General features: G+C 51.5%; 1 protein-coding gene across 1 annotated transcript; it reads right to left on the reverse strand.

Annotated features, from left to right (window-relative positions):
• Nucleotides 1-21,844: 21,844 nt before the first annotated feature.
• On the reverse strand, nt 21,845-25,034 carry ZNF648 (zinc finger protein 648). The gene is made up of 4 exons (XM_050977455.1): nt 24,943-25,034; nt 24,655-24,795; nt 24,397-24,525; nt 21,845-23,711 (listed from the first exon to the last, which is right to left on the reverse strand). The coding sequence occupies exon 4, from the start codon at nt 23,600-23,602 to the stop codon at nt 22,448-22,450; it is 1,155 nt and encodes a 384-aa protein (XP_050833412.1). The 5' UTR covers nt 23,603-23,711; nt 24,397-24,525; nt 24,655-24,795; nt 24,943-25,034; the 3' UTR covers nt 21,845-22,447.
• Between the last annotated feature and the right edge of the window lie 924 nt (nt 25,035-25,958).

Raw genomic sequence — 25,958 nt, forward strand, 5'->3', positions numbered from 1 at the left:
ACGTCGAAGAGCACAGGCAGGGAGAGCAGCTGTTTGTGCCAGCACTGTCCTCTGGCTCAGGAACAAATGAGGAAAAAGCCAGCCATGGATACATCAGTGCTGGAAATCTGGAGAAGATTCCTGAGTGTTGAGAGGGAGGGTCCCCAAGGCAGCCACCTAAGGAGACCAGCAATCAGGTGTGCTGGTCAACAGCAGCTGAACATGAGGCCAGGTGGGCAAGAAGACCACGGGCACCTGGGCTGTACCAGCCACAGTGTGACCAGCAGGCCCAGGGCAGTGATTGTCCCCTGGGCTGGGCACTGCTGAGGCCACACCTCAAATCCTGTGTCCAGCTCTGGGCCCCTCACTGCAAGAAGGACATTGAGGGGCTGGAATGAGTCCAGAGAAGGGAACAGAGCTGGGGAAGGGTCTGGAGCACCAGGAGAGGCTGAGGGAGGGCTCAGCCTGGAGAAAAGGAGGCTCAGGGGTGACCTTATCACTCTCTACAACTCCCTGACAGGAGCAGGTAGCCAGGTGGGGATTGGTCTCTTTTGCCAGGTAACAACAACAGAGCAAGAGGAAATGGCCTCAAGTCACACCAGGTTTAGATTGGATATTAGGAGAAATTTCTTCATGAAAAGGGTTGTTAGAGATTAAAATAGGCTGCTCAGGGAAGTGATGGAGTCACCATCATTGGGGGTATTTAAAGGAGTATAGACAAGGCACCTGGGGACATGGCTGATGACCTTAAAGGTCTTTTCCAACTTAAATGTTCTGTAATTCCATCTGCAGGATGGTGATGGCCCAGAGCTCATTGGAGCTCACCTCCCCTGCCATCTTTACTGACTGGCACTGCCACAGCCTCTTCTCATGGCAGGTCTGTGTAGCCTCGACCTCCCCAGCTGGGCCCTACTACAGACCTGTCTCCATTTTGGGTTTAACACTTTTTCCTGTGGCCTCCAGGAGGTTCAATGGGACATTCATGCATAGGCTGGCAGCATTTCCCAGCTCCTTTACAGTCCCACATGAACACACCTCTGTTTCAGGCATTAATTGTGCCAGGGAATGTGGTTTTAGCTCAGCTTTCCCATCTCTCCTGAGCAAGACCCACTTGTTTCAGCAGCCTGAGCAGGATGAGAGCCACCCCTCTGCTTGAAGAGCCAGAGGGGATCGGTCACCTCCACCCTGAGGATTTCTCTCACTCGTGCAGAGCTCAGACACCTCCACACAAGCCCCTGCTCCAAAAGGGTATGGAGAAACAAGGCAGAGAGCACTTTCATGGATAATTAGGGCTGTGTGTGATTCCCCAGCAGGTTGTTCCAGGAACAGAGCCCTGGAGCAGCCTAATCTCAAGAACTGCAGGAGGAGGAAGATTCCTTGAACGGCAGGTTCATATATCTTTATCTTTGCTGCTGTCAAAGGGCAATAGCTGAGATTGCAGTGTCTTGGAAAGCCTCCACGAAAGCTATCTTGAGGACATTGACAAGTCTGGAAACCACCTTCACTCTCCTGATAAAGATTTCAGTTAACAAATGCACTCCAAGGCAGGTTCCCAGGCAGTGATCACTTCCTACTGGCTGGAAATATGTCAGTTTATGTTTGAGTGAAGCCTTGGGCTGGCTCACCCCACAGCTACCTTGTGGAGATGCACATACCTGGTCTCCTGTGGGGGTTCAGCCCTGCAGGAACCAGCCAGACAGGTGGGGGTTATGGGGCAGTCACCCAAGTGCTGCCAACTCACCATCCAAGAGCTCTCAGACAAGCCCTGATTTCAACCAGAGAAGATACCCAAGGGTATGTTCTCTGGGGTATCTTCCCCATGAAAGGCAGGAGGACATTCCATCTGAGAAAATCCATGAGTCTTTTCCCTGCTGACTCTGCTGCCAGAGACCTCCACTGAGGAGAAGTCACTAGTGCATCAAAACCTGCAGTGCTGCAGCAATGCAAGAGGCTCCCTGTTCACTCTAGCAAGCAGCTACTTCCACAGGCACTACGGGAACATCAACTTGGTGACATTAATCTCTGTGTTTGCACACAAATACTCTTGCTGGAAGAGCCCAAAGCCTCCAAACAGCCCACACCTCACCAAGGAGGGCACCATCCGCACCAAACCCAGCTGGGACCATGATGATGCCACTTCAGGCTGGTAAACTCCCTGTTAAATACCCATATATTAGTTATAAATATAGATTTCTGCCTCAGGCCGTGGTGAGAAAGGCTCCTTCTGCTCCTGCTTGAGCTGGGGGTACCATCCTGCAGACTGGGCAGGGCAGGAACTCCTCCCTGGCCGCCTCCAGTGACCACAGCAGAGGACAAAGCCCAGCTGCTTTTATGGCTTTGCCCAGAGCCACGGCTCTCGCCCATCCTGCCCGCCAGCCAGTCCATCCCAGAAGGCAGCTCCCTGTTTGTCTTGGATCACCTCCTGCCAGAGAAGAGCTTTCCATAGCACGGCTCTTCTGTGCTGCCCGAGGGCGGATTTCCTGCCGTTTGATCTAAATTTTCCTGTCGTTTCACCGAATGCCTCCTGATTTCCTTCATGAGACCCGGTCTTTCCATCAGGGAGGCAGTCCTGCAGCCCAGGGCTCTTTGGCAGGGAGCTAGGGAGAGGTTTGGTGGTCAGTGAGCAAATACTGCTGGAGCTGGAGCGGTGGGAAAGACCTTCCCTCCCTTCCAAGGTCGATTAAGCGTGGATGCAGTGCCCTCTGCTGATCTGGCCGCCGAGGGAGACGCAGGAAGAGCAGCATCCAGGCAGCTTTGCAAAGCTGTGAAGGGGCAGCCAAGCCTCCAGTTTACCCATGAGCTCTCTACTGGCAAGGCAGGAGCAGCACATTCCTCTGCTACTGAAATGGTGTTTGTCACAGCTCGTGGAGCTGTTTGAGGAGCCAGGCTGGTACAAGAGGTCCAGATGGTCCCATTTCCTCCTTCAAACCTGCAGGTTATAGCTACACCTAAGGAAGGCAGGATGTCTTGGACAGGTTGCCCAGAGAGGCTGTGGCTGCCCCATCCCAGGAAGTGTTCATGGCCAGGTGGGACAGGGCTTGGAGAAAGCTGGGATAGTGAATGGCATCTGTGCCCATGGCAGGGCGATAGGAATGGGATGGCCTTTCAGGTCCTTCCAACCCAAACCATGCTGTGATTCTCTGATCTGCACTACCCTCTGCAGTTCCACTCACTATAATGCCTCAGGTTTGAGCTTTTATGTTTTTCACATTCTGTGCTGCTTTGGTGTGTGGGTCTGGGCTTCATATGAGGGGATGGTGAGCTCTGTGCACAGAGCAGGGAGACAAAACAATTCCTGCTCCAGCTGGGCACCAAGGACAAATGATCCAAATCTCAGCCCAAGAGCACAAACAATGTGGGCTGGAGAGAGAAAAACAAGCAGGATGGGACTGCATGGGCTGGAGCTGGAATTGGACAATTACCTCCAATATGCAAATGGAGCAGAACTGATGAAAATAAGAGACCCCGTGACCAGTTGTCCATTTTGTGACCATTTTGGTCCCTCTTGGGTGCAGCCCTGGCTGGGCTCTTGTGCTGCCCAAGGTGGATCCATTGAGGCCTTTTAATAAATCCCTACTTTATTCTTTAGCTCTGTCCAGCCTCTGTTCTAGCTCAGCCTGCCCAAGGCATCAACTAGACTGAGCACTGCTCCCCTTCCTGGGGAGAGGGACAGCCCAGAGAGATGGGCACAGCGTTAAAGGAGAAGAAGCCAAATTGGGGGGCAACATTTGCCTTTCTCCTTGACCAGAGACAATATTTCCATTTCTCCTTGACCAGAGGATCCCTTCCTTAAGGCAAATCGTCTGCTTTACCTTGAAATAGTGGAAAGAAGCAGCCCCACAGGAGGACTGGCTGATGATCCAAGGGAGCAAAGGATCCTTACTGGGAACTGCATGGCCCATGTGTGAAACAGAGTCACTGCTATACCAGGACCTCATAAATTACTGCCCCTGCTACAGAAGCCTTCCTGGGAACACCAAGACAGACGTTATCTAAACAAAGGGCCAGAAAGGTCCCTTGCAATGCTTGTGCTTGGCTTGCAGGACTGGAGGCAGGGGCAGCTGCAGTCCAGCACTGTTACCTGCAAGTCCATTATCAGTAGATTTAGCACTGAAAGGAGAGCATGGTGTGCAAGTGCCTCTGACAAACTCTCCTGAGGCAGCCAAGGGATCTGCAGAGCAAGGACAGCTTCCTGCTCCAAATTAGGGCAAAGAATATCCCAACTGATTTGGTTGGACTTGGCAGAGCTCCTGGATCCCCATCATTGCACCAAAGCCAACCTGGAGCTGCTCCTGCAGCAGCACCCATGGGACTCACAGGACACCCACAGCTCAGAGCAGCTCATGCTGGAATAAACCACTTTGTTTTTCTTTTCCTCAAACCCTCCCTGACTCACTAAAGGCAGAAAAGCTCCAAGTGAGGTTTAAAGGGTACAAACACTGGCAGCAAAGTCCACTCCTGGTTAATAGGATTCACTTTAGCAGATAAGACTTTACTGCATCTGGAGAGTGATAGGGGTTTATAACACTGGCAGCAATCTGACCCCCCCCCAGCAAGTGTGGTGTACGTGGCACAAGCAATGTCCAACCTGATAGGCATCTCCTGGTCTTGGGCTGGGGCTCCTTCTCATGACTGCAAGGCCTGCACATTCCTTATCTCTGAACATCCCTGCCAAGATCTGTGCATTCAGTTTGCTTTCCCCTCTCCACTGATTTTTCCAGGACTTCTAGGTGATCAAGTGAAAAAGGGTCTGGCTCAGTTGGTACTTTATTCCAAGGCTGGGTTTCCTTCCTCCTTGTTTGTTGCCATGGCTTTTCCAGCACTGCCAGTCCCCTTCTCCAGGTGCCCACACCCCCTTTCTGCCGTCATTCCCTGATTGTTCCATCCCACACTTGCCATTCTCCAGGACAGAGGAGCCCTCTGCACCTCCACACTGTGCCCTGGTCTCCTGGGAGCTGCTCCAGCTGACACATCTAAGGGCTGATGTGTAAAGTCAAGCCTCTCCTGGAAACTAAATCATAATTCCAGAGGGGAGGAGCACATAAAACCACACACAGCATCAACACAGAGGTCAGCTCCAAATCCTCAGGACCTCTTGTTCAGTCTGATCTCTCTCCTGAGCACCATTCACCATATTCCATGGATGTGTCAGCCCAGGACACTCCTTCTCCCAAAATGCAGCTGCCATTGTAGCAAAGCCTGGCCACCATCTAATGAACGACATGTGTTAGGTAAAGAAAACAGAGCCACACAAATTCTTCTGAGAGGAAGAAATTAAGCTCAGAACACACAGACCTGATGCCTTCTGGCATAAAGCCTAATTTTCATAAGGAGCATCCCAAACCCAGCACCTTCCAAGGTACTCACACCCTTTAGCAGAGCCAGGGATATAGTTGGGAGTGGGTGAGGGGACTCCAGGAGGATACCACTGCCATGATCCACAAAGCCATTTGTCAAAACCATGCCTGGCTCGTGAGTGCCAGCATCTCTGTGGCTGTACTGGGAGATACCCAGCGAGGATAATGGGCTCTGCTCTCTGCATTGCATTTTCTTGTTATCTCACACCTGCTGTAAAGTGCTGACTGAAGGAGTGATGAGTCAGGAGTGCTCAGATGGAGAAATTAACTTGTTTTTTAGTACCTGCTTGGTCCTGTGCCAATTGGAAGAGTTGCAGTCTGGGGAGCAGAGGATATGTAACTCAGTGTCTTGCACCGCAAAGAGCAGCCTGCTTCCAAACCACGATGAAATATGCTTCATCCAGGCAATGGGGAGGCTAAGGGGACCTGCAGTGCCCCTTTAGGCAACTCAGAATTATTTCTTAGCACCTTCTGGCCTCCCCTTCCCAGGCCTGTGATGAGGTGCCTTGGCTGCTGGTGGTACTTGCAGTGGCAGCACATGGAGCTGATGCCAGCCCTGTGTTTTGTACCACTGATGCAGTCACCAGCATGTTGGCAGCTCAGAGAAGTCAAAACAAAACCCACAGCCATGCCCCAGGAGTATGCCCCAAGCAGGCACACAGCTCCTGTTTCCCTGAGCTCAGCAGCCCTGCCTGATAAAAGATGGGATGAGCTGCTTGGAGAAAAGGAGAAGAAAACATTTCAAGCACTGGCTCTGTTCCCATCAGATAAAGAGTGCATGGCACAAAGTCCTTGAGGTGACTCTGGGATACCACCAAGGCAGCAGCAACAGGGAACATCCAGCTTTCCATCCCACTGGGGCTGTGTGGGGCCCAGGGAGGAGATGTGGCCATCCAAACCTCCCAGCAGCTGCATCTGGAAAACACCTGCTGGCACCAGGGTGAGTCGGGGGAAGAGGCACAACAGCCTGCCAGAGGTCACACCCCAGCCATGCCAAGGCTCAGGGCTGGGAGCAGCTTCACCCCAGTGCTAAAACAGCAGCTGACCAGGTCCAGTACCACTCACAGGCGCTGCTCCCTGCCTCAGTGTCCCCAGCTGTCAAAATCACTCCAACCAAGGCCTGGCAAGAGCCAGTCTGGGCTCTTTTACATCTGAGCTGCTCCAGCTGTGAGCAACCCACAGCAGCCTCTGCCAGGCTGGGGAGGGAGCAGGCAGAAAGCAGTGTCCCTACTGTTCCCTTGCTCATCTGTCCTGCCTGGGTGGCTGTGGGGAGCAGGTACCCACAGTAGTCCGGAGTCAAGGAGCACCTCCACCAGCATCCCAATGCTTCCGGACACCCGATGGCTTCTGCTAAAGGAGCTGGACCCACCAGGCTTTGTGTCCTGTCCCCAAGCTGCCAGCACAGCAAGCATCTCCCTGCATCCCTGCGGTTCCGGCAGGGCGACATTGCCATCTGCTGCCTGCTGCTCGGCAGGACACGCCAGCTTGCCTCTGTCACCCAGGCGTGGCAGTTTCCTGGTGTCAGTTTGCAGGAGGTGCTTGGCACTGCCAGGCCAGCTCGCGTTGTAGGTGGTGGCAGGTCGGGTCTGGGAGACATCCTGGGCCGTTTGGAATTTTAGGAGGTGACAGCACCCTCCCCTCGGGGCCACAGGCCCCTGGACATGAACACCAGCCCTTTTCCATGGGAAACAAAACTCACCAGCCTCCTCCTGCCACCACTGCGGGGAGGGAGCAAAGGCCTGTCCCTGCAGGGACCCTCCAGTGTCACCAGCTCAGGGACAGCACTCACACCACCACCCCCACAGCGAGCTCCCAGCTCCAGCCCAGCACAGGGAGCACAAGGCAGCGGTGCTTCATCCCAGCCCATAGCTCCAGGTCTGTCCTGCTGCAGGGAACAAACAATGCTTGTTTGAGGAATGTGCCACCACCCAGCAGCACAGGGACACTGGGGCCATGTCCCAAACTAGGGCTCTGTCCCCTGCCAGCAGCCTGGCTTCCATAGCCATGGAATGACAGAGTGGTGTGAACTTTTGGAGTTTAGAAGGGACTTTTGCAACGTCCTCTGGTCCAACTGCCCTGCAAGCAGCAGGGACATCTTCAGCTGGGTCAGATTGCTCAGAGCCCTCAACCTGACCCTGGATGTTTCCAGGAATGGGGCATCCACCCCATTTCTGGGCAAACTGTGCCAGCGTTTCTCCCACCTCCAGTGTTTCACCACCCTCATGCTCTGAGCTGCCGTGACAAGACCCTGTCCTTGGCTCTGCTGGTGACTCAGCCACCACATGGGAACACATACCTCCAGCTCTTCAGCCTCAGGCTCTTCATCTGGGAGCACAAAGATGCTACTTTTTAACTCACAGCCATGCCAAGAGATGTTCCCTTATTTTAAGCTTGAAAGCACCTACATATTGTTTTTACAGCCTGAGATAGGAGATGCCACCAAAGGGAGGAGAAGAGTAATAATTATCTGCAGTTCAGAAGTTCAGCCTTCAGAGGAGGAATTGGGCTCCCAGCTATACTTGCCACATGTTTTTAAGCTGATCTTTTGAAAGAGTCTGTGCATTTTATAATTGAGATTGCCCACCTGAGACATGAGCTTTTCACATAATTCCTGGGTTTATAGGTCATGGACAAAGACCAAGGCTGATGGTCTCCAAGAGGCAGAGAGTCACAGAAGTGCCACAGGGAAAGCTCTAATGTCAAAGGATGTGATCCTCATATCAATTCCCACTTTATATCTGAACACCAGCTGGATCCACTGAAGTGGGACCTGCTAAAATACAGTGCTTGGGGATCAGCCAAGCCTAGAGGCTGATGGCTCTGCTTTGAAATGTGCTGGAGGATTTCCACTTTGAAATCCACAGGTAGGAGCTGACACAATCAAGTGCTGAATAATGGGGCCCAGCCCCTGGAATGAGGGGTAAACAAATTGAAAGCAAGAAAGGATTTTGGATGGTGCAGCAGCATCAGTATTAAAATAATCATAAAGAAAAAAGTAAAACTAAATGTAAGGTGTTTCTCCATCTCCAAACAATAGAAAATGCCTTTCTCTATGGGGATGGATATGTCTCCTGCTATCAGAAGTGACTACAACCTAAAGAGTCTATGTCACCTCCCCTTAGGGCTGCCCTATCATAAGAGACGTGGACACCACTGAGGGCTGGACAGGTCATTTGGCCACACACTTTGGTGCTGGTGTCCATGTGGCCATGAGGGGCATGAGTGGAACTGGGCTTGTCTGAAAGCAAAATCACCTTTTCCCCCACATCAAGGCTGGCTCTGAGATTTGCTGTGCCATTCCTAAACACCAGAGTATTTATTTCCTACATTTTCCTCCCAGGTGGCCTCAGATATGCAGCCTGCCCAGTCTCCCCCTCCCGATCCCAGTCTGCCCAGTTGCTGGTATTTGGACATACCACAGCCCCAGTGCAGCTGTGGCACAGATGCCCAGGATATGCTGGCCCTGGATATGCTCCAAAAATCACAGGAGAGATGCTCCAGCTGCCTTCTCCTAATGACCTGTGGGGCTGGGGGGGGTGTCTCCTGACAGCCCCAGGGAAGTCCAGCCAGGAGTTCTCCTGCTCTGAGCCTGTAATTTGGTCTCATATGTGCCTTTGTGTCTCTGACAGCTCCTGCAACGGGCCTGGGAGCAAATTGGACAGGGTATGATTTGGATTTCCTCCCACTGTTGCTTCTCTGTGGGCAGGCAACGTAGTGTTTATCCCATAACCTAACACTGGGAAAATACCAGGCAGATCTCAGAGCAGTTCAGAGACTGCAAGGGAAAAGGAACAACCTCCCAAGGAAAAGAAACCAAAAAACCCCTCAAAAAACAAAAAAAAAAAAGCACACTTCTCTGCATGCTATAGATTTTGTAACATCTCTTTCTTCTAAAATCATAGTTTTCTCACCCAAGCCATACAACTTTGTGCTTTTCCAGTGTATAGCATCCCATAAGGCTTTTTCTTGGCTCTGGGTAGAACCAGTCCAGGAGAAAATGTTTCTCATAGACAATCAGGGAGGATACTTTACTGTATTTTCCCCTATATCAAGAGGCTGAAAGGGAGAATGATAATCATCCCAATTACCTTTTTTCTTACTTTTGTCCTGGTTTGTTTTTTTTTGGAAAAGAGTGGGGCATGGGGAGGGAACTCCCCACAGATACCCCAAAACACCCAGCATGGCTGGAGGGGCATCAGCAATACCAGGATCCCATGGTACCATGGAACTACTTTAGGTGGCCTGTGCTGGAAAAGGAATTCTAGCCATCCTCCCTGCTCTCTTTACAGCTTGTGAGCAGACCTCAGCTGGTCGCTGTGATGATGCTCCTCCTGCTGCAACGAGGTGAACCTGTCTCTGTGCCCTGCAAATCCCTTCCCACGGCTTTCTCTTCCCTGGTTTTAAAACATCCCCATTTTGTGTTCAGTGACAGCTTCCTCATGGCTTCAAGCAATAGAATCACAGAATCATAAAATTGTTAAGGTTGGGAAAACCTTTCAAGACTATCCAGTCCAACATTAACTCAGCACCCATCACTAAACCATGTCCCCAAGTGCCACTGCTACATATATTCTAAATCCTTCCAGGGATGGTGACTCTGTCACTTCCATGTGGGACATGTCAAGCTTGTTTCAATGCTTGACAAGCCTTTGGGTGAAGAAATTTTTTCTAATATCCCATCTAAATCTCCTCTGTCGTATTATTCCCCACCCCACTCTGCTTCACAGTGATGCTGCCAAGACCCAGCAAACACTTTTTGATGTGGTGTGGCTGGCTCTAGTGCAACAGGAGGTTACGAAACTATTGGGAGAGGGATTCCAGGCTACTGTGAACAGGGATCCATTATTTTTATCACGCAGGCAATAAATATTGATTTCAGTCCCTTGGAGAGCAGCAGTGCCCTGCAGGAGCAACCTCATGGGTGCTCATGTCTGCTGTCACTCAGCTGTGAGCTCCTGGCCCACTTGGTTCCAGCTTCAGAGGGAAATGGATTTGCACATCTCTGGTTTCCTGTGGGCCATTGATTCCTACAAGTTACTGCATCTAAAGCTGCTTCCAATACATGGACTCCCATTTACTGCAGGCAAGTTTTCCAAGAGAGGGAAATCCAGAGGGAGTGAACACCTGGGGAGCAGGGACTGGGATGGTGACAGCTTTGTCAGGCATCCGTCTGGTGAGGTGAGTGGTGCTGCGCTCCAAACCATCCTTAAGAGGTTCTAACTGCAAAAAGGGGGTAATTCAGCCTTCTCACATGCTCTCCCAGCTCCTGCCAGCAGGATCATATTCCTGTGCAAAGCCCTGGTCAGCAATGTTGGCCTTCCTTCCTTCCTTCCTTCCTTTTCCTTCCTTCCTTCCTTCCTTCCTTCCTTCCTTCCTTCCTTCCTTCCTTCCTTCCTTCCTTCCTTCCTTCCGTCCGTCCTTCCTTCCTCTTCCTTCCTTCGCTGTTCCTTCCTTCCTTCCTCTCCTTTCCCTTCTTCCATTCCTATCCTTTCCTTCCTTCCTTCCCTTCGCTCTTCCTTTCCGTTTCCTTCCTTCCTTCTTCCTTCCCTTCCTAGTCCTTCCTTTCCTTCCATTGCCTTTCGTGAAGGCCTAGATCCTCCTTCCTACCAGTGGTGCCTTCCTGTTTTGTCTTAGTCCTTTGCCTTCCCCTGATTTATCCTGTCCGTATCCGTTGGTCCTTCCTTCTTGTCCTTCCTTCCCTTCCGTTCCTCCTCCTTTCTGGGATCGCTTCCAGATTGGCCGCAAGATAGTTGCCTAGCCAACTGTCCCTACTGCCTTCCGTCCTTCTTCCTTTCCCTTTCCTTCCTTCCGTTCCTGGGGTGAATCCGATGTCCTTCTCTTTCCGGTCCTATTCCTTCGGGGGGTCCGTTCCCTTCGCTGTCTTACCGTCCCCTGGTGGGTCCTTCCCTCCTTCGCTGGGGCGTGGGGCCTTGGTCCTGTCTTCCTACCTGATCCTAGTCCTGTTCCTAATCCTAGAGGAAATGGAGGACCAATCCTTCCTGGGTGCCTCTTCCTTCCTTCTTCCTTCCTTATCCGTTACGTCGTATTCGTTTCCGTGGAATACCTGTCGCCAGTTCCCTCCCTTCACTGATTCCGAAGTATGTCCGTATACTTCCTTCCTTCCTGTCCCCCCTTCCGTTCCGTGTGTGGTCCTTCCCTTCCTTCCTGCCTTCCTTCCTTCCTTCCTCTTCAGAGAACACAAGACCAGTCCAGAGCATGAAGGGCCTGTACAGCTCCTCATTTTTTAGTGAGGGCAAAAATCCGTCAGCTTCTTGAGGAGCTTTAGGCCACTCCCAACCTTGATTCTCCAGGACTGAGCACAGCCAACGAGACCGGGCAGATAAAGGGCAGGTCTGAGTTTGTACCTTTGCTCCCTGGTTGATATTCACATGTTTGGTAGCAATACTGGAGGATCCTTGAGGTTCACCTCAAGCAGGGCCATAAGGATGTGCTGAGGCTGGAGCTTTTAAAAACACACTTCAGGTCCTGTGCTTGGTGGTATTTCCCCGTGTGTAGGGAGCAGTGTGCCCCTCCAGGGGAAGTAAACATGTATCCCTTATGTCCTACTTCTCTTCAGCCTTTCTTCTGACTTGAAGTGTGAGAAACTGAAGGGCAACATTCCCTCAGGAAGCGGACATGAACTGCCCCAGGGCTGTGGATGCTGTCAGCCCCGGGCCTGGGCTGAGGGAAGGTGGGTGATGCATTTGCCATTCATCTCCTCTGGCAGGAATTTGAACTTTACACAATCACACGCCTTTATGTGGTTTCTCACCAGTTGTATAGATTGAAGAAGTCACGGTGTTCCAGAACTGGGGATAGTGGGTGTGTCTGGGAGGGAGACCGGAGCTGCCCTCAGGATCCGGGCGTTGCCCTCAGGATCCAGGCGCTGTTCTCAGGATTCAGGAGCTGCCCTCAGGATCGAGGCACTGCCCACAGGATCTAGGAGCTGCCCTCAAGATCCAAGAGCTGCTGTCAAGATCCAGGAGCTGCCCTCAAGATCCAGGAGCTGCCTTCAGGTTCCAGGAGTAGCACACGATCCAGGAGCTGCCCTCAGAATCAAAGCTCTGCCCTCAGGACTCAGGAGCTGCCCACAGGGTCCAGGAACCGCCCACACGATCCAGTAGCCGGCCCTCAGGATCCAGGCGCTGCCCACACGATCCAGGCGCTGCCCACACGATCCTGGCGCTGCCCTCCGAACGCCGTCCCGCCCCCACGGCCCTCAGGGCAGGAGGCGGGAAAGGAGGGGCCTGAGGAGAGTGCGGGGGGGCGGCAGGGCTTGGTTTCATTTCTCTCTGTTTCTTAATGTCTAGGGGCTGACAACATCCATATTTTTCCTTGTAGACCAAGCCCAGGGCGTCCAGCCTGGGGAAACCACCCTGTAACAGAAACAATCACGTTCTACCAGTGTCCCACAGGAAGGCAGGAAAGGCAACAGGAATTTGCACACTGGGCTTTGCCTCAAGGCCCTGGACCTGCAGCTGTGCCCAGAAAAGCAGCAGACAGGGAGGTGAAATATTCAGAAGCATTCAAAGACTGACTCCTTTAGCCCGTGCCGCTCTTAAGTCAAGCTTACTGCATCAGTTCATGTCATGACAGAGCTGAGCCTAAGGGGATCCTGACCAGAATCACATGTAAACCCAGCTTCAGCCGAGACGGCACAGCAGTTCAGAGCAGCATTTCAGCAGTTCGAGCCCTTCATGAAATGAACCAAAAGTGGCATTTTTAGGCAAAGATAAAACAAGGAAAAGGCACACTAGAAAGGGTTTGCAGTGTATCACTTCCAATCACTTTAGGAAGGAAATCTTTTGAATTCAACTAAAGCCAAAGAGACACTGAAGTAGTCCAGCCCCTCATGGCTCTTTGGTCTCTTTGTTGAAAATTCTATTCCAACAGCTGATCAGCGGGTTCCTTTCCTTTCCCTCATGAACCTTGTGAGTTGTCTTGTGTATTACTCTGCATTATAAAGTGAGAAAGATGGACTCCTTGTCCATGCCCAGAGCCTTTGGGGACACTTGGGACCCCACGCAGACCGTTCCCCTTTGTGACGTAGAGCTTGCATAGGGCTTGCGTGTGTCCAGATCCCATTGTGACCTTTGGGGCGGGGCCCCGACCAGGAGCGTATAAAAAGGGGCAAAGAGCCCGGGGGTGCCACTCCCAGGAGAGCAGCTCCCTCAGGAGACAGCATCTTCCCGGGAGACGGCAGTGTCGGAGCGACTCCGAGATGTCCACGGACAAGGAGACGAGCACCGACATGAAGCCCAAGAAGAAGTGGCTGGTGTTTCGCAGGCGGCAGAAGTTGAGGGATGGGGCAGCACGCAGCTGCCCCAGGGCCGAGCTTGCCATCAGCCAGACAGCTGCTGTGCCAGAGGGGCCGTTTCCACCCCGGAGGGTCCCCTCACGCTCATCCTCCTCGTCCTCCGTACAGATGCCCGGCTCTGAGCCACGGGCATCACCTCAGGAGGCCGAGGAGCACCGGGACTCCGGTGCTGGCCCTGGCGAGCAGGCGGCAGCAGCCGAGAGCCGGGCAGCGGCCCCGCACAGCCCCAGGGCCCGCGGCCAGGCTCTGCTGCGCTCGCTGCGGCGCGGCTCCCGTGCTATCCTCAGCAGGGTGGCGACTGTCACCCGGCGGCGCAGCCAGCAGCCGGGGACACAGCGGCACCTGGATGAGGGCAGGGAGCCAGTGAAGGCAGCGACAGCCCCCGCAGCAGGGGCACAGAGCCGGGCGGCTTCCCCGCATGGCCCCGGCTGCCCCCCCACACCCCCGCCCACCCCACTGGAAGGTCTCGGTGGGCAGGGAGCGGGGGCAGCACTGGGGGCTGTCCCGAAAACACCAAACGGTGAGGAGAAGCACTGGGAAGTAGTGAGCAGCCCCAAAGAGCTGTCCCAGGGGGAGCAGGACCCAGAGCAGCGCTGCAGAAGTGGAGAAGTGAGGCCGCCTGAGAGGCCAGGCGAGGCCGGGGTAGAGCACAGCAACGTTCCCCCGTGCACAGCCTCAGGCCAAGCCTCAGCTCTGCCCAGCAGAGCCTCTGGCAGCTGGGCAGAGGACTCCAGCTGCGAAGCAGTTCTGGCTCTCTTGCCCCCCAGCCCCTCACCAAGCCAGGTGGAAGCTCGCAGGCAGCGGGCGATAGCGGCAGCGAAGATCCACCTGGCGGGGCTGCCGAGCGAGGGGGGGGACAGCTCAGAGGATGTCCAGGACAGCAGCAGCAGCGGGGATGAGAGCGTCTATGTGTCCTGTGAGGAAGAACCAACACCTCGGGAGCCATGCAAAGGCACAGGACGCTTAGGGCTTTCTCCCCAAACCAGAGATCCAGCAGCTGCCAGAGAGGAAGACATGAAGAGCAAGGAGCAGTCCGAGGAGAAGAGCAGTGCCATCACTATCTGCTCCATCTGGGTGAACCCCCGCTACCCACAGCTCCTGGTCCCCCCCGACACGCCTCTGGAAGGGGCGGATGGGGACATGCCCAGCACATCTCGTGCTCTGGCAGCTGCCAGGGACGCCCAGGCAGCAGCTGCTGCCCTGGCCGGAGCTCCTGAGGACGAGGAGCACCCTGTGCGTGCCACGGCCTTGCCACAAGAGGTGGCAAAGACAGCAGCTTCTGCTGGCCCTGGTGCGCAGGCGGCGGCAGCCGAGAGCCGGGCAGTGGCCCCGCACCGCCCCAGGGCCTGCGGCCAGGCTCTGCTCTGCTTGCTGCGGCGCGGCTCCCGTGCCATCCTCAGCAGGGTGGCGGCTGTCATCCGGCGGTGCAGCCGCCAGCCGCCTTCACAGGAACGCCGGCGTCAGGGCATGGAGCCAGTGAGGGCAGCGACAGCCCTTGCGGCAGGGGCACAAAGCCGCGCAGCAGCCCCGCACAGTCCCTGCTCCCCCAGCAGCCACTGGCCCGCCCTACTGCAAGCTCTCTATGGGCAGGGCTCAGCAGCAGCATTGGAGGCCGTCCTGCCACTGCCAGCACGTGAGTGGAGGATCTGCCTCCTTCTGGAGCCAGACTGGGAAGGGGACACCCCCGAAGAGCTGTCCCAAGATGAACAACAGCAAGACCAGAGCTGGGAAACAGGAGAACAGAGGCCCCCTGAGAGGCCACGCAAGGCCTGGCTGTAGCACGGCCACCTTCAGCCGTGAACAGCCACAGGCCAAGGCCCAGCCCTGCCCAGCAGAGCCCCTCACAGAGGGGCAGAGGCCTCAACTCCAGGCCTGGTTCCAGAGCGCTGCCCCCACAGCCCCTCCCCAGGCCTGCTGGAAGCTTCCCATGGGCTAGGGTTCGGGTTAGGGTTAGGATTAGGCTAAGGGTTAGCGTTCGGGTTAGGGTTAGGCGTAGGGTTAGGATTTGTGTTACGGTTAAGGTTAGGCTTAGGTTTAGGTTTAGGTTTAGGGTTAGCCTCTTCAGGAGCAGAAGCTGAGCCACGCCTGTCACTGTCACCAAGTGAGGAGGGCTCTGGCTCCAAGTGACCCAGCACTGTCTGGAGTGTTGCCAACTCTGTCCACAGTGTGGCCAGAAGACACCTGAGCTGAAGCACTGAGGAAGAGGCAAGTGCCTCACGCTCCCTCCCATGCGTGCCCATGCTCATAGCAGGAACATGAGGAGAATAAACAGAAGTGCTAATAAAGTTAAGTCTTTATGTGAAATGAGGGGTAGTAATTTGTAGTCCTCCCTGCTAGCAGAATGAAGGCCATCTCATGCCTTTTATTCCTCTTTCATTAGTAAATTACACATTGGGGTTCACCATAGGAAGTGACAGAAAGATGCCAAGGGATGAACATTAAGAATTCTAAAGGCTTGGAGTAGAGGTACAAAAAGTCTTAGGATGAAGAAGAAGAAATCCTTTAAGAAAAGTTTCAGGAAGCTTTTTTTGGTTTTTGATCGATAATATTATTCTACACTCTGGTCTGGAATATGTTTCTCTGGAATATGTTCCTTAGTCCATTCAGTTGTAGCCATTGCTCTGTTAGAAGTGGTTCACCTGGTGCTGTTGTTGAAATAAAAGGACAGAATTAATAAATCGGAAGTGCTTCTCCTTTTCTTTGCACTGTCGTCGTTGATTTGGGGGGGAAATCCTGAAGCCCAAAGCCTTTTTGTTCCCAGGGTGCTGCAGTGTGTGTGACGTGGGGCAGAGGAGAAGGGCGCTGCCTGGGCTGGGAGGGATGTTGGGGGACAAAGTCCTTGTGCCTTATGGCACATGGTGGTTGCTTGTTCCAGGACCCCATTCTTTTGTCACCGGTTCTCATCTTAGAGTGCTGCCCTGGTGCAGAGATCATTCTGGAGGATCTCTGAGGGAACAGGGCTTGCCTGGCATTGCAAATGGGAGCTCCTCAGCTACCAGGAGAAACAGATCTGAGAGCTGGCAGAACCCCAGCACCTCTGTAATTCATAACATCTGCACTGTGATTCCTGGTGTTCTGTAAGAGCAGGAAAAGTGATAACAGAGTGCAGAAAATAAAAATCTATGCTTTCAAATGAACATTGTAGCCATGAGAAGGAGAAAGGAAGTCAAATCTAAGCATGAATTGATGTGAGCAAGGATAAACACACCTCCATTCAGAAACAGTTGCCCAGCTGCTCTGCTCCTCACATATGATACCCCTGCCTGCTCAAAATTCCAGGTCCCTGCAGCAATGGCCCTGGAAGTGCAGGAGCCCCAGAGGCCTTCTGCCCTCATGCAGGTGAGGAGCCTGGGAAGCCTGAAGAGCCTCAAATGCACACAAACTAAAGCCCAAAGCTTCCTGTTCCACCAGCCAGATGAGCAAAACACACAGCCCACACAAACACAGAGCACAGTGGATGAGGGAACTACAGAGTCATATCAAAAATATTTGTACCCTTCACTCTCTGCAGAGCCCCTTTCCAAAGTAGAGGAGCACTGACTGTTTTTCCAGCAATTACCTGCTTTCAGAGCCCAGGAACAATTGGCAAGAATTGGAACAATTCTTTGAGGTACCTTAGAGCTGAGGCAATTAAAAAAGAATTAAACTGACATTTCTAACATGCAGCACAAGAGGGATGTGCAGTTGTGAAATAATTCAGAACTACTGCTGGCAAAATACTCTTTTCACCTGTCTGCTGCAAAGAATAAAAGGGCAAGAAGAATTTTTGGCTTTTTTTCCCCCCTTTCTTTCTTGTAATTAGTTTCTAGTTATTGCTGCATCCCCAAATGCCTGAAGCCAGGGGTTTTCCAAACCCCTGGAGAGAGAGATTTAGTGCTTGGTACCTGGTTTATTCAGCCTCACTTGATGACCAACAACGTTTTGCCAGCAAGATTTCCCTGCTCAGTTGATTCCCATGAAGGGCTCAGAGCTTCCTTTTCTGGTTTATTGCCCTGGCTTGAAAGGTCTTTCCAAGCACCTGCTTCCAGTTTGGGGACAGAGCAGAGGGAGAGCTTTCCCCTAGTGCTTTTGTGGCTCAGACCTTTACAAGGGCATTGCTCCCAGCACTGCCCCCTGCACTTTATCCTCCTACTCCCACATTGATCAGATATTTCTTGTGCATTTCTTATTCTGCCCTTCACATGGTCAAAACCTGCTGAAGAGCCAAGCCCAAGTCTATGACCACCTGGCCATGCAATGTTATTGAAGGCATGCAAATATATCTATGACTGATGATATAGAAATGTGCTTCTAATAATTGTGCTTTTGTTGTTACAGTATTGTAGCTGCCAAGCATGGGGGAACCTAGCTGTATTTTCACTCTTGCAGTGATCACTGTGTGATCATTACAGGCTGGATGCTGTGTAACAGTCTGTAAACAGAAGAGGAAATTATGTAGGTGAACCTGGGGATATTATTTGTGTTTAAATGAACTCCCCTGTGCAGTAGCTATTTTAGAGCTGCTGTTACATCTCAATTGGCTAAATTGGAGATAAATACTCTCAATCTAGTTTTGAATGCCATGGACAGTCTAAAAGATTACACCGGGTGAAAAACAACCCCAGTCATCTAGATTTGGTGCCAGTAGCTGAGGCAGTGTGATGTCAGTGCCCTGCTTTTCCCATATATTAGCTCTAAGGAAGAATTCTTTTTTTTTTTTTTTTTTTTGATGAGGGTGGTGAAATGCTGGCACAGGTTGTCCAGAGAGGATGCCTCATCCCTGGAAACATTCAAAGGTCAGAAACCATGGAAGTCACTGAGCCATTCCCTAAGAATCCCTTGCAGCCAACAGGATGTGTGCTGGAAGCTTGAAGAGAAACAGAACAAATCGCTGCTCCTGCTCTCAGGTGGAAAGCACTGGAGCAACAATTCAATAGATACCTTAATGAGAAAAGGAATTTATTGCTTCCATGATTTCTTCAAGCAGATAAACAAGAAAGCCATTACATGAACTTCAGTAGCACATTGAGCACACTCTCCTCTGGAAAACAACATTCTCACAGAGCAGGGGTGGTTCAGCAGCACATCCTGCAAGGAATTTACAAGTGGGCTGCACTCTGGTGCAGAGACCTGTATTAACTGGTTCAAGGGCTTGCTCTCATTCCATGCCTGCTCTTTGGAGATGGCTCTAAACTTGCACAGGCCCACTGCAATTTTACTGCTCAAAGCATCAGACAGCTGAAATCATCCAAAAAAAGTGTCATTCTCCTTTCTATTTCTGGATTGTTATCCTAGCAAAAAAAAACCCTCTTTGTCTGCTGTTCTGTTGGTGAGAGCTCAGCTTCTGCTCAGTTTCGGTCTGGAAGGAGGAAAAGTGCAGTGGGAGCTCCTTGTTCCACAAGGTCAGAGGCAGATGAAAATCTGCCTCACTTAAAATAAAAGCTGCCTCCTCCAGAGATATCAATGCTATTTGCTGGAGTTAACTGACAAATGATGGATTGCTTGGTGCTCCCTGTTTACATGGGAGACTCGTGCTTCAGACTTCTCCTTGCCAGGAGAAGACAAGCAGTGTAAGAGGAGGAGGATGGTGTGCAGGGGAGCACAGATTGTACAGCAGCAGCTTTTCCTTTCTTCAAAGTGCTGTATCCACACTCCTCAATCATGGACATGTTTACCTTCAACACCTTTGGTAGCAAAGGTTAACAAATTTACCATCAACATCTTTGTTAACAAAGTAAGGGAACAGTACTGTAGCTGCCAAGGATTGTCAGGTGATTCCAGGTCAGTGAGGGCCTGGAATCTTCAGGGCTGGAGCTATTCTACCTTCTTAGTTTTGAGAACACTTTTCTGTGATGGAAATGAGTTTGGCAGAAGTGATATAGGGAAGCAACAGGAAAATCAGCAAAAAGCAAAGGGTATTCCTATGTTCCATTGTTGACAAAATACCATCCAGTGATCAAATCAGGATCCTCTGCATAGCTCAGGGCTCCAGCCCTGTGTCCTCCAGCTCATGTCCAAGGGCTTCCTGTAATGCCCTGGCAATGAGGGCTCTGTGAACATAGTGCCGAAGGAATTGTGTCTTCCATGGCCTCCACAGATCCAAATGAGCTGACGGATATTCTGGCCACTCTGGCCAAGGAAAAATTACTTCTGCTGAAAGCAGACCCTTCAAACCCTCCCTAATGCTGCAGAGCAGGTCTCTCTGCCCCATGTCAGCTACACTGGCTGTGTCTGTTTTAGGCTATTACCCACTCTGACTGACACTGTGAGAGGGTCAGGGCCTGGGAGAGACTTCCAAACCTTTATGTGAATAATGTAAAGTGCAGAAGTGCTGATCTCTGGGTTAAATTAAGCTCCACGGGGGTTTCCTGCACCTTGCACAGGAGTTGTGGAAGTTTCTCTGAGGCAAGTTCTACACACTTTTCCCAGAAACCGTCATACATTTTAATTACTCCTTTCACACATCCAAGCACTTTATATGCAAGTCAACCTTCCAGGCAAGTGTCTTTTTAATAACTTTTTAATTATGCCTGGTACTTTTCATTTCACCAACCATTTACTCTTCCCATCTAACAGACCTCTGCTCAAAATACTTCCACCGTTATGCCAGAGGTACAAATTCCACTGACTGCTAGCACTAAAAAGCAGAATAACTGGATGTTCCCAATTACCATAACTGCCTAAGCAGAACTGTCACACAACATAAAGATGTGGATAAGTGGTGCAGTTTAAATGGATATTAAACCACCCTACAACAGGAGCATCCCCATACCCGAAGGAAAAGCAGGATGATGAACAGGGGAGATTGTAGCTGATAACTTTAAAATGGGATTAGAAAATGAGTGTGGAAACTTAGTGCATGATAGCCTCTGGAACAGCTTTGTCACTTTGCTGTCTACCCTCTCTCCAGGTCACTTCAGATGGTGCTGAACAGCAAGGCACTCACAGAGCATCACTGGTGACCTCCCTCTGCAGATCACTCACCCACAGCCAGCCAGGATTCTTTTCATGCAAAGATCTTTCCTCTCTGAGAGGTTGCACAGCCTTCAGATAATACTGAGTCATTGCTAAGGGGCCCCATCAAAGGCCTTTGCAAACCTAAAACCGAACTGGAGCTTCCTGCAGAGGGGAGTTTGAAGAATTCTCACTCAGGGCCCAGCCATCCCAGAATTACAAACACACACAGAACACATCCCTCAGGGGCAGGATGCACAGCCTTCCCTTATCTGGAGATTTCTTTGAGGAACGAAGTGGAAATGATCCATTAGTGACACCAATTAGTCTCCCATTTAAATTCAAGCTAAAGTTTTGCTGTGAACTGTGGTAGATCTTGATCTGAGCCAAGAACCTGACATGGTACACAACAGGACCTGCTGTGTGACACCTGCTCAGCTGCTGCACTGAGGTGGGAGGTGCTGAGCTGCCAACGTCCCTTTTTATTCTATGACATATGGAAACAAATGGCACAATCAGTACTTTATATTAAATAACCTGGTAATAAATGCAAAGGTACATTACCCTGGAGCTTTACCTTCATTCTACTGCACAACCTTCCACTCAAAAGGCAGAAAGCCCTAGAAAGAAATTAATGAAACATGGCAGCTGGTAAGGAAAAAGGAAGCAAAGAAGCAAAACTTTCTGACATGGAAAAGAAATTCAGGCTGCAACTTCAGGACAAACTGGATGCTTCTACCACAGTGGTTAAGAGCAGATTTTAAGTCATTATTAAGTTCCAAAGTTAAAGCCCCATTGTTGACACTGAGGCATTACACACCTCTTGGCAGTTACAGCCTTGGAGGTCAACACCTGCCCAAGTCTGCCAGGCTAATTCCTAAGGAAATTTTTCTTCACTAACCATTTTAATCTAAATCAAAGTGAAGAATCTAACAGACACTTTGGGCAGTGCTTGGACACACCACAGAACTTGCTTTTGTTATAGGAAGCTTCCCTAGGTGTGAAAATATTTAAATGAAGAAGGTTCCTGTGCAATGAGTAGCAGAAGTGGCTTCAGTTTGGTCTTTTGCTCTTTGAATTTTGTGTTCTCAAATATTTCCTTCCACAATACTCAACTGGTTAGATTTAGTGTGCATGTTTCCATCAGAGACACAAGTGTCACCCCAAGAGCAGGCATGCACCACCATAGCCAAAATAAAGCTTTCCCCATTATTAACCCATCACTCAAAAGTGCATAAAGTATAGAAACATTCTGAAATACAGCTGGTAACTGTTGTGTTTATTAAGGAACTGGTTTGTAAGTGGAGTTTGTTTTTGTTTTTTTTTTAATAACCAACATGATACTTTCCCCTCCAAATAAAAAGAAGTGAAACTGAAAGAAAACCTCAGCAAAATACAAGGAAAGAAGGGATAGAGGGACAACTCTGGAGTGTTCTAACTTAGTGAGTTAACAGGTCTCCAAACCCAGTGTCAAAGAGCCATCACACTCATGAGGGCAGGGCCAGTTTATCCAGTGAATTCTCCCAGTCTCTGCTCACAGATCCTGCACAAAGCTGGAGCGGATGCATCACCAGCCCAGCAAACAGAGACAGAGCAGCACATGTGAGTGGTTTCAGTCTCCTCAAGTCTCCCATTTCATTACTCAGGGGTAATTAGGTTATTTTCTCATACAAAGCAGTTTAAAGCCAGGCAGTGCAATCCTTCCCAGTACAAGTTCCAGAGCTCCCTGTGATGCAGCATTGCTGCAGCAGCCACTGCTGGGCAGTGGGTCTGGACTGGGCAGAGCACACACCACAGGGTGCTTTTCCAGCCCAGCCGAGCAGACCTCATTCAGGTACAAAGCAACCACAGAGACCCCAAATTAAGGTTTGTCCAACTTGTGTGTGCGCTCGTGCCTCCGTAGGGTCCCTGACTCAGTGAAGGAATGCCCACAGAAATTACAGGAGTAGGGCTTCTCTCCGGTGTGGATGCGGTGATGGCGCTGCAGTGATGCCAGCCGGGTGAAGGTCCCTCCACACTCCTCGCAGTAGAAGGGCCGTGCCCCAGAGTGAGTCTGCTGGTGTCTCTTGAGCCTGAGCAGCTGCACAAACGCCATGCCACACTCCTGACACTTGTAGGGCTTGTCCTCCCGGTGGATCACCTTGTGCTTGGACAGCAGGTTGGGCTTATCGAAACCTTTACCGCACGTTGGGCAGGCATAAGGTTTGAAGTCGTCCTCCTGAGATTTTGGGTTTGCTGGACAAGCCTGATCCGGGCACTCAGCATTGTGCTGCTGGCTGTGGTGCACCACGGACCAGGGGTTCCTGGCCGTGCTGTTGGCCAGGATCACCATGGAGCGCTCGATCTTGTGCACGTTGCGCAGGTGCCTCCAGACATCGGCCGTGCGGATGAAGCCCTTGTCACACTCGGGGCACTTGTGCGGCCGCTCGCTGGAGTGGATGAGCTTGTGCATGCGCAGGTTGGCGGCGCGGGAGAAGCCTTTGGTGCAGATGGGACAGCGGTAGGAGTTCTCCAGCAGGTGAGCTCGCCTGTGCTCCTGCAGCTCGCTCACGCCACGGAAGGAGGAGCCACACTTCTTGCATCGATAGGGCAGAGCTTCTTCGGGGATGGGCTCCAGCTCCTCACTAAGCGCATCTCCGAGAGCAGCGCTTCCGTTGTCCTCACGGAGTTTAGTTATCATCCGTGGTTTCCTGGTGTGCTCAGAGGAATGGTGACCTAAATCCTCATCTTCTCTCTGCAGGTGGAAGCTGGTGCTGGAGGGAGGAAACTCCCCAGCTGGGTTCTCACCCTGTTTCTGGCAGTAGGTGTCACAGGTTTCTTTGTCTCCACACCGCAGGTCTGCAGGAAGCTCTTGCTTTCCTGCAGGTCCAGCAGAGTTTCCAGGAGGACTGCAGGAGTAATTCATGTCCACCTCCTTCTGTGGCCTACAGCTGTGGCCCACCTGCTTTGTGGCCTTTCTGGGATAATTTGAATGCTCCCCCCCTGTGTCACAAATGTTATTCTCACTCACATCCATCCTGTGATGCAAACACTGTGTTCTTCTAAGTTAAAACTCTAGCTCATCATCACCCAGAACTTTGTGTCCTTCATGGTAAGTCCATTCTCAGCTCTTCTGACAGTCTTCCCTAGAAAATAAAACACCTCTTTCATCAGTTATTCTTCTGATATTATAAATTTAGAACAGTGAAGGTATTTTTCTGATTCAAAGAATGGGACAAACAATTAGATATGCAGAAGAAACAGAATCATCTACTATTAGATATGTAGAAAATACACATTTAGCACATGAAACGCAAACAATGTTCAATAAAGTTAAATCCACTGTCATCAGCCAGCCTTCACTACCAAATATAAATTGATAATTCCAATTTTAAATTTTCCTAAAGATGAGAAATTACAGAATCCCAGAATGGTTTGGGTTGGCAAGGACCTGAAATACTGTCTTGTTCCAACCCCCTGCCATGGGCAGGACACCTTTCACTAGACCAGATTGCTCTGAGCCCCATCCAAACTGGCCTTAAACACTTCCAGGGATGTGCCAGCCACAGCTTCACTGGCACCCTGTGCCAAGTCCTCACCACCTTCACAGTACAGAATTTCTTCCTAATAACTAATCTAAATCTCTTCTCTTTTAGTTTAAAAGTGTTTCCCTTTGTTCTGTCTGTGTAAAATGTTGCTCTCCATCATTTCTGTAAAATCCCTTCAAGGTGGGGTAAGACATCTGAATAGAAGCATACATATTAATGAACACATAGATGCAAAAGCATAAATATTTCTGTATTTCCACGTGTACATCAATGTAAAACTTGCCTATTTAGTTTCAGCAGGCTTATCAAGTGCAGCGATCAAGGCAGTACAGCGATGTGCATTAAGTGAAAGCTCTTATTCACATTCCAGAAAGGCTGGCTCCATCAGCAGCACAAGCCACGCTTTCTTCTGCTGGAGACATAGAAAACAGTCTGGATTAGTCCTCATTAGTCACTGCCTGGAACAGCGTGGCTCGACTCACCCCCACTCCAGCCATTCCTGACAATTTAATAAGGAGCTGCTAACAGGAGTATTCCTCACCTCCTGCCCTCCAGCTCAGCTGCCGATGCCTTTGGGGCGGGAGAACTTTCCAAAGGATGCTGGCGCTGCTGGGCTTAAGAAAATTCCATACCACGGCTACCCATTTCCTGCAGAAGGGGCGTGTGGAAATCACGGCGTGGGCTAAAAACCAATAATATCAACAATAAATACATACACATACATATGTATATATATTAAAAAAGAAGATTTTTTTTTTTTTTTTTTTTTCCAGGCAACACAACCCCCCCAACTTTTCCCGGGTGCCCGTTCCCTGTTCCCCGGCCCTACCTGTGCGCTGCGGGTCCCGGTACGGCCCCGAGCATCCTCCGAGCATCCCCGCGCATCCCCCGCGCCGGCGCGGAGCCCGCGGCAGCGGCACCGGCGCACTGGCGGCTCGGCCGTGCTGGAGCTGCCAGCAGCGGGGCGGGACCGGACACTGCGTCCCCTCCCCGGCCACCGCGTCCCCTCCCCGGCCACTGCGTCCCCTTCCCGGTCACCGCGTCCCCTCCCCGGTTAGCGCTCCCCGCCCGGCTCCGCGGCCGGGCCCTTCCCACCGCCCCGGCTCGGGGGATCCCGGCGCTCCAGGAGCCTGTTCATGGATTCATGGAATGGTATGGCTTGGAAGGGACCTCGAATGTCGTCTCGTTCCAGCCCCCTTCCATGGTCAGGGACACCTTCCTGTAGACCAGGTTGCTCCAAGCCCCATCCAGCCTGGCCTTGAACACTTCCAGGGATCCAGGGGCAGCCCCAGCTTCTCTGGGCAGCCTGTGCCAGGGCCTCACCACCCTCACAGGGAAAAAAATACCCCCAATATTTAATCTAAACCTGCTCTCTTTCAATTTGAAGCCATTCTCCCTTGTCCTGTCACCCCAACTCTTGCAAATAGTCTTGCCCCATCTTTCTTGTAGGCTCCCTTGGGGTACTGCAAGGCCACAATTAGGTCATCCCAAAAGCTGAACACTCTCAGTTCTCTTGGCCTTTCCTCAGAGCAGAGGTGTTCCATCCTCTGATCACCTTGGTGCCCTCCTCTGGACTCTCCCCAAGAGGTTCAGTGCCCTTCCTGTCCCTCAGCTCCAGCTCACAGCAATTCATGGAGTGTTCCCTGTGCCCCCCACCATGGCAATAACTGTGCATCCATCTTCTTGCAGGAGTGTGGAAGGGATTGATTCCCTCTTAGGTCCTGCTTTGTCAGAAGAAAGGGGCTCTGCTCCTGTCAGGAGGGATCCATCCACTTCCCAGGATTGTGTCCCACTTCCTACTAGAAAAGTCTTTGCACCCAAAAGGACATACAGCATCTTCAGTGA

This window comes from Serinus canaria, chromosome 8 (genome assembly GCF_022539315.1).
Source record: "Serinus canaria isolate serCan28SL12 chromosome 8, serCan2020, whole genome shotgun sequence".
NCBI classification, from domain to species: domain Eukaryota; kingdom Metazoa; phylum Chordata; class Aves; order Passeriformes; family Fringillidae; genus Serinus; species Serinus canaria.